At 37.7% G+C, this 9,101-nt stretch overlaps 1 protein-coding gene across 4 annotated transcripts; it reads right to left on the bottom strand.

Annotated features, from left to right (window-relative positions):
• Positions 1–853: 853 nt before the first annotated feature.
• LOC103707449 (uncharacterized) lies at positions 854–7,023 on the bottom strand. 4 transcript variants are annotated; one of them, XM_008791942.6, is made up of 3 exons: positions 6,545–7,023; positions 1,422–1,530; positions 854–1,315 (listed from the first exon to the last, which is right to left on the bottom strand). In XM_008791942.6, exon 1 carries the CDS (start codon positions 6,961–6,963, stop codon positions 6,622–6,624), a length of 342 nt encoding a protein of 113 aa, XP_008790164.1. In that variant the 5' UTR covers positions 6,964–7,023; the 3' UTR covers positions 854–1,315; positions 1,422–1,530; positions 6,545–6,621. The 4 variants fall into 4 exon arrangements, with proteins under 4 accessions (XP_008790164.1, XP_017698377.1, XP_017698378.1 ...); XM_017842888.5 differs by having other exon boundaries at positions 1,422–1,560; XM_017842889.5 differs by lacking the exon at positions 1,422–1,530.
• Positions 7,024–9,101: the final 2,078 nt, after the last annotated feature.

The raw sequence follows: 9,101 nt of genomic DNA on the forward strand, positions 1-9,101 counted from the left end.
GAGATTTTCTTTTGATTCCAGGAGCACACTACGTTTGAAGCATGAAAATTTCTGGACTGAGACAAATTATGGCACAACTGGTGGCATGAATCTCGAACTGGCGCACAACTGGTGGCATAACTGTGACTGGGCCTGTAGTGGTCAGGTTACAAGTCTAGGGTAGTAATCATGTATGCTGGTGAAAGAACTGAACTTCTGTCCTTCATAGAACTACAAAGTGCTTCTTCAAGCCAATGGAAGTATTTCTCATGCTAATCACAACAATAAAGCTCATTTTTGTGCTCAGATTGAGGACAATTGAATTTTTTTTTAATCAGTAACGTAATTTTTGATGGTTTTTATCTTTTTTCTCTAACTTCTAATTGACAATTTGGTTTTAGCAAGTTCCCATAGCCAACATGCTCGAGTGCGTACATAGAACCGTGTATAACTGTGCTTCGAGAATTAGCTGCACCTACAATTCTCATCCCCACTGTCATTTAAGAGCCATGCCTATGTCGACTATATCAAACATTTCACAAGAATACATTATTGAGTTAGTGGATCTTTCCTGCTTCTTTACATGATTGAGGCATATAATATTATCTCAACAGGATTTACTTATAATCATCATCAATGGCCAGTGCATATGCTTGTGTAATAGAAGAGATATCACTAGATGTCATTTATCAGCTCCATGTCTTCAACAACAAAATAAAGCACTACCATTAGCAATTAGCTAAAATGTAAATAATACGCCATTTACAACATTGTCTAATTATCAAAAGAAAGTTATTAAAATACGCACATGTTATAAGTCATCATGAGCATGGTAAAGCATTAATCATAAACTCAGTAGAAGGGATAAATGTTAAGAGAATCTTGTGTCATCAATTTTACTCCCTCAGCTGAAAAGGATAATCAGACCACCAACCTTTAGATATTTAAATTTATTGCCAAAGAAAGTTATCAAAAAAATAAAACAAACTAAAATTCATCGATTACTTTAGTCAGTATGTTAAGAGTGTTATCAATGAGCACAAAGTTCCAACAACAACTCCAACTCCTATACGTACTGTGTGTTGCTGTATGAACTTTTCATACTACCTTGTCTACTTCTAGGGAGGCTCAAGGTCTTCTCAAGCATTTGATGTTCAGGCGGTGAAGAAACAGGTGAAACTGGGGCAGAAACTGATACTCCAGCCTCAATAGAACTGAATCCTTGGACAGACTGGTCACCACAGAATAATGCTGCCACTTGCCTTTTCTTCCGAGCAAGGTACATTTCGGCCATGTCACCATCATAATCCATCAACTGCTCCATCCCATCCTGAACCTATATAAGCAAAACAACTTCAGTAGTTCTAAAAACAGCAGGGAGAGAAACATATACAAAAGTGCCAAGCAGCAGCTGACGTTATGGGTTAACCTTCTGAACTCACCTAGTCAATGCAACAAGCCTTATTTTCAACCTGCACAGGTGTTAAGCACGCTGATCTTTGACATTGGCTCATCTAATACAGGCTATGCTTCAATTTCCAGTTCAGCAGCCTAATGAATTTTACAGTCATCTTCAGTTCTCTAGTGAGGGACAAAATGCGCACATGCACATATAAGATCAACATCAACAAGATGTGAATCATAAATTATTGTCACACACTTCAGCCAATGAATATCATGAAGCACGTCCGCAATTAGTCAAATATGAAAGACAAAAGACACAGGTTGAACTCAGTAGCATAGAGGTGATGGTTCAACTTCAGGTCTCATGAATTGGCTTGAACTAAGTCTAAGGATATATTTGCAGTATCAAGGATGCATTTGCTAGGGAAGATGGAATACAAGCACTGCATTCAGAATAAATCAATTGCGAGCTGTATTTTGCATAAGATGATGAAAGGCATCTGACATCAACAGCTTCCGTACATTCTTGAAAAAACAGAAACATCGAATTCATACGGTCTTAAAAAGTTAAAGCATAGCTTGCTTTTCTTGAAATAAGTTACATATACTGTCTCAAATATTTTTTGCTTGTAGGCAAAGATGAACAGGATCCTAAACACCTGATGGTGATAATAATTGGGCCATTAGTGATCCTGTGGTTCAGCAGAGGGCCAGTTAATCATACACACTGGAAATCGGTCAACAAATAAATGGGCCACACATAACAGCAAATATTTTAAATGCAGTTAATTTTTGAAGAGTATGAAGTCCTAAAACTTCGGTAGCGAATACTATAATAACAGAATTACAGAGCCAATATACAAAGGATCTCTCTTGCAGGTATGATTAAGAGTACATGCATCAATGAGTTATTCTACTTATAGCATAAATGCTCCGAAGTGCACCTTCTCAGCTATAATTATTGACTACAGCTCCACAATCCACGTGCAATCATGCTGTCTAATGATATCGATAAAAATGCTATCTACAAGTAATGTAACACTACCCAGACACCTTTAGTGACCCGCACAATTAGTAATATGGTGTTTGAGAGAGAGAGAGAGGTGCACATTTTTCTTTTTATAGTGTGAAGTTCAAGCAGCATGGATGGGAAGACTGGAGAAGCTCTGCCTGTGTATTTCATATTAATAATTTTCGCTCTCCGACATATTATCACAATATCTTGTATATTTCATATCCAACATGGAATGTTTACTAAATGCTACATGTTCCCACATAACTTTTATTGCATGATTACCCATGTGAATGGATGAGCACCACGTAAAAACAAATCTTGGCATTCATTGGGGTTTTGAGATGAGCATAGTGTGATAATTTTCAAAAGATTAATGATGTGGTGGTCATTTAACCTACGGTGGATGGTTTCCCTAATCTATTTTTGTCTTCGAAGAGAAGTATCTTTACATAAGATTTCATAAAGAAATACAGTGAAGTTAAGTGTCCTTGTTTAAAGAATAATCTTAAGCACAAATAAGTCCACCTCACCCTTGTCATTTTGGAGCATTTCCTTGCCTCTTACAAGGAGAAGAACTCGAGAATGGTGATGGGAAGTCGAAAGAACTTATTAGTAAAACTTTTTTTTTTTATTTCGCTATTGGACTTTGCCACAGCATGACATGATATGTACCGTATCAACGCCTTACAAAAAATTCTGCATTGGCACAATGCCAACAGTATGCTAATACATGGCATGCTGCTCTGCCAACAATGCATAAAAGCATTGGCACTGAACAACATGGCACGATATGATATAAATCATCTCAATGCTAAACCAGTGTGCCACTAGTACATCAAGGAATGCAGTTTAAACTATACAATTTAGTTAAGAAGCCCCACAAAGACGAAGTTCTATATTTTCTTTGGCTTGTGGTACGAGATCCTTAAACACTTTCCATTGTTAGTTCAGTTGGTTGTACTGTAGCTTTACCCTTAACTTTTTAGATAAGCCTTGGCTATCTTCAAACTCTTTTAAGGTCAAAAATCCGTGAAGCAAGTTAATATTGGGTGATGAACAACAATAAGTAGTTCTCAATTTGGAGGAGATTCAACCTACAGTTTGGTTGAAAGAGGTAAGAGGAAAGCAGGGGAAAATAGGAACTCTACATTTTGAGGACCTTGATAGCAGCATTGTCTAAGCGAATACAAAAGAATACAATATGTTGCAAGCAGAAAGAAGCTTACAAGGTACAGTCTAGAGATCTCAAATCATCTTCCTATCTTTTACTTATATTTAATTTTCTAAATCTTTCAGTCATCTTTGTGTGGCAAACTTACTCTTCATACTCTAGTTTTCAAACTATGAAACGCAAAACTTCTCCATGAAAGTGATAGCAAGAGCCCACATGTAAGGAAATCCAACAACCAAAAAGAGGGGGAAAACTCCTTTATTGTCAAGCAAATTTTCTATTTGTTACAGTCATCCAATAAAAACAAAATTCCTTCTCTGTCATAGCTGGCTGGTTATATCAATTTCACTTCAATTTCAAATTATTCCCCAGTTCGCTCTTATTTGAATTTCTTTCTCATGTTCCCGATGTATCCACTTCCAATGAAACATGGCCCAATTTGACTCAGACATCTGCCCTTTTCTCTCATAACCCCATCATGCATCTTAAGGATACTCTTTCTCGCTTCAATATGGATATCTCAACTGCCAAGATATATCAATTTGATCAGGGAGGACCCTCTCTTCCCTAACTCCTTTCTTCATCCAACATTGAATATAGACCTTGCTTCATATCTTCTTTTAACACAAATGTTCTGGCAAAAGAAAGAAGTCAATGTTGTCTTCAATTTAAATGAAAATCAACCAGACAGATAGAGCAGATACCTTCCTCTTATCCTTCTGAGGTCTGTTCATATGTTTTTCATTTTTTATTATAAATTTGCCAGAACTGAGGATGATATAGATAAAAACAAATGGAAGATCCCATCCTTTTCCTAGCTTCCTATTTTGCAACATATTCTCTTACCTCTTCGTTATAATCTATAATATAAGGTGTGAAAATCATCTTCTTCAAATTTCTGCATTTCATATGGTGCTCGCTAAATATTTAGACTTGTTATTATGAAACCATCAGACATATCTGATTCTGTGAGCAATTCAAATCTACAAACCCCGCAATGTTTAGGGAAAAGCTTAAAACCTCGATAACAAGTCATGAACAAGAGAGAACGAGAAGATCTTCTAGTCTTATATTAAAGGTCTATGCTTCTTTTATCTGACAATGTGAGATCCCTGTCTTTTTTGTTATTAAATTCCACTAATAAAAAGTTGTGCATAAATTTTGAGATGCCACATAGATTTCAATCAACAATGATTTTTTCATATAATTTCATATCCCTAATTCTAGAAGTCCATATTATGATTTTTTTATTATATATCAATTTTTATGTCATATTTACATACTCATTGTTAAATGCCTCCCAGTAAGTGAGAATTTTTAATCACAAATGTTGTAAAATTAAAGAAAACTTCTCCAATAGATATTGTATGCTCTTCTTTAAAACAGATTGATAGATTAATCTGCACCACACCCCACACTTTGCAACCTTGAACCTGAACCATTCTTCACTTTAAACACAAGAGTTGTGTTTGTCTATGCCCAAGTAGATCCCAAGCCTAGACCAACAAAGCATTCTTTGACCACTAATTTGATGTCTATTTTACTCATCTTCGATGTTTGTACCTTGCTTATTCCTCCACATGTAAGCTGCACATTCTGGTCCATGGATAGTATCATGAGATAATAAGAATAACCCCAGCAAATTAACAGATTAACATGAAACACATGATGCCACTCATTCTCTCCTCTCTCTCTCTCTCTCTCTCTCTCTCTCTCTCTCTCTCTCTCTCTCGTCCTCTTGTTGCTCTTTCTTTTTCAAATCTTTTTTCTTCATGCCCTTCATCTTTTTGTTTCGAAAACCCATGTTGTTAGTTCGGTGAACAAAAGAGAAGTGCTAAAGAGATCCAATTTCCACACGCACTCTTTTTTTCATCACCATAAAATTGCTTTAGGTGGATTTTCTTTCAAGAAGGAGCTTGAGATCCCTGTTACAAAGACTAAAGAGGTTTTTCTTTCACTTTGACACTTGTCTTTCAGCACTAGCAGATTCCATTTTCCAACTTGTCTTTATCACTCTCTTTAAGTGTCAACAGGGCATCTGGAGTGTGAGAGCCTCGGAGACAAATCAGAAATATGAGAAGTTCCAATTTTCTGGGTATCCACTTTATCTGTTTTCTCTACAGACTTGAGTTAGTCAGACTTCATCCATAAAGAAATTCGGTCATGAAAACCTTATTGTTCAGACTAAAGATGACCTCGTTTTTCTTTTGAAAATTATTAACCTCCCCCATCACTCATTTTTCTCTCTCCCCCCTCCTTTATCTATTTTCCTTAGCTTTAGGCAAAGCAGACACTTTGGAGACACAAATTGGGAGGAGCAGAAACTTTTCTCTTTTTTTTTCCTCTTTAATACGAAAAATAAAGCACTTAAGATTAGTGTGAAAGAGACTATCTCATCCTTTCCTTGGCATACATCATAAACTCTTAACTGGAATTTATTTCGCTAGATAGGACAGAAACAGGACATTTTCCCACAACTCGTGCCAATTAACTTTGACAAAATAGTAACCACCAACAACATCAATGATCTTTTTTTTATTGTCTTCTTTCTTCTGGTTTTAAGTCTTTCCATCATATTCTTGCAGTCTTTCTTCATTGCTTGAGCAAAATCAATGATATTGAAGAGTCTACGTTTACCTTTCAACACTGCGGGATGGGGGGTTGTCAATTACACGTTTTTCTCCCCAACACCCTCAATTTTCAAGTCAATTCCTTGTGATTTTTATTCTATATCGCGGCTTCATTGGCAAGAAAAAACAAAAGAAAATCCAGATCTTGATTTATAAGAAATTATCAAGAAGATCTATTTCACATTCTCATCGGCAAATAATAGGACAACATATAGAAGGAGGTATTCCAAACAAGATGGCAAGAAGAGAACAATGAAATTTAAACAAAAAAATTATTCAAAAAAAAGAATTTTAAACAAGAAAATAAGGGGAAAGTTATATTTTTCGTAAAGAAAGGGTGTTTACCAGAAAATCAAGAAAAAGAAGACGAACTCCGAACCGACGAAAGCAAATCTTCTAGGGCTTCTTGGGTTTCATCGGTTCTATACCATCGAAATCCCCTGATCCCGAACCAGATCACGGCTAGAACAGGAAAGAAGCCTCCTATAGAGGGAGAGAGAGAGGGAGGCCAGGAGGATGCCGAGGAGATCGGCTGCAGCGTCCTTGACGGACGCCCCGGCGGAGCTCCAGAGGCCGATTTCATCCCCGGCCTCCTTTGCGGCGCCAGCGAAGAGAGCGGCGAGGGAGCCGAGGGCGGTGCTCCGACGGCGGAGGAAAGGGTGGCGGCTCCGGACGGCAATGACGGCGACGAGGACAGTGATGAGGAAGCATGCGAGAAGGTGTTGGAGCTTGTCGGCGGCCAACCACTCGTCCCCCTCCTCCATCCTCCTCCCGCTCTCCCCCTCTCTTGTTTCTCAAAGGATTGGAAGCGAGCCGGATCACACAGGACCGGATCGGTGCCCGGTTCGGTTAAAATATTTGAACCGGTTGCTACTTTTTTTTAATTAAGAAATGTATAATTTATTTGGGTCAGGTCCGGCCATGAGTAACCTCGACTCAATCTAGTTTCTTATTTGGGTCTTAATTTTGGACCCAAATCTGATCCGATAGAAGATCAGGTCGGGTCCACCGCTACAATTTTTAACTCAACGGCTCATTCGGGTCAGGTCAAGTTCATGTATAACATAGATCTAACCCAACAAAATTTGGGTCTGGTTCGGGTCAACTCATTTATGGCTTCAGAACTTGTATTTGCACAGCCCGCGCCCTACAAGCCTAAATAATTTTACAGATCCGAGTTGGGTTGGGTCATAGGATTAAAAATTCAAAATTACCTAAATTTCAAATGGGTCGGGTCTGAATTCAGTAAATCTAGACCTGATCCGAAAAATAGAACGAATCGACCCGAACCCACAGGTCCTCCAAAACACGTGATCCAACCTGACCTATTTGCAGGCTTACTAATATCAGACTACAAAGGAGAGGTTGGGAGAGGAGAGATTTATTGGATTTAGAAAGGCAAAGATTACGTGATCAATAATAGAAATCACCTTTTAGAAGGAAAAGATTACGTAATCGATGGTTTTCTCTTCCCATCTCTATTTCTTTCTCATTTTCCGTGTGCATCAGTGGACTTTCTTGCATCCAAACAGATCCTAGTTGAATATCCAAGCAGTGACTCAATCAAAAAATAGTTCCAAGATGAAGCACCAATAGCCCGAACAAGCTCCACCATTCTTAGAGAAACATTACCCACTTTTCTCAAACCAAGGATACGGTGGAGCTGGTCAAAAACAATGTCATTACCGAAGTAGCTATCTTACGTTGGCATGAAAGCTAAATGTTGCTTGCCAACAGCAACAGCAACCACAACAAACAATTGCTACATTTTCTAAGGGAGACCTGATCCTGTGTGAAGGCTGGGGATTGACGCAATAGGACAGGCAAGTATCACGGGACTTGGACCGTTCACTTACACAGCCCAGTTATAGGCAAAATTGGGACTAGATCAAGTACAGCAGAGGGACCATTGGCCTTGCACCTAACACCAAGTAGTCTGAAAAAAAAAAAATTTAAAAGAGACGCCAACTTTCATTATATTCTCAACAGCTAGTAGGAGAAATCCTTTTCTTTCTCAATCTATCTCCTACCTAACATGGTGAGTTAAGCTTCCATTAAAAGGCACTGCGTACCAACCTTCAAACAACCTGAAATTTTCAGTCTCCGCCCCGCCAAGGATACCATCAATTATTAAAAAGATAAAAAAAATATAGTAATAATACTGCAGCACCAAACGGAAAGCGAATACTTGAAAAAAAAAAATCCACACTTGTTATGGCTAGAGGGACCCATCTACTTTCGCATTTGAAAGAATCCATACAAGTTCTTGTGCTCTGTTTATACCGTCAATTGCTTAGGTGAGGTTATTTAAAAATCTCTAACGCTATAGGATAGCGATACAAACTAGACTGCGGGCTCGTTTGGTTCGCGGAAAAAGAAGAAAAAATATGGTCAATGGGAAAGTAATGAGATGCCTCTTGTTTGGTTGGAGTTTTCAAAAGAGAGAGAAAAAAAAGTTGTATTCCAATGGGAATATGATTCCCATATTTCATGGAAAAGTATTTCCCATGAGAAACATAGAAAAGTTATTTTTCTATGAGGCGGGAATCACTCTATTTTTATTTTTTTCCAAAAAAGTCCTTCAGCATTAAAGACCTAATTTTATTAAAGGTATTATAGGCATTATATATAACTTTTCTAGAAAAGTAGATGGTCAACCAAATATAAACACTTTGAAAATTTGTCACTTTCCCATGATCAACCAAACATGCCAAAAATACTTTTCTAGACATTTTTCTTTTAGGAATCTGCTTTCCTCAAATCATATTCGGAAGAAAAAAACTTCCCGAACCAAATGAGCCCTGCATGATTGGAAAAGTTCGAAATTGGTTCGTGCATATGAATCATCAGCAAGTTTGATTGAGACATGAAGTAATAATTAACCATCAAGACTTGATCAGAA

Source organism: Phoenix dactylifera, chromosome 2, assembly GCF_051530095.1.
Source record: "Phoenix dactylifera cultivar Ajwa chromosome 2, Ajwa_hap1_PhDact_Kaust_v1.1, whole genome shotgun sequence".
Taxonomy (NCBI): domain Eukaryota; kingdom Viridiplantae; phylum Streptophyta; class Magnoliopsida; order Arecales; family Arecaceae; genus Phoenix; species Phoenix dactylifera.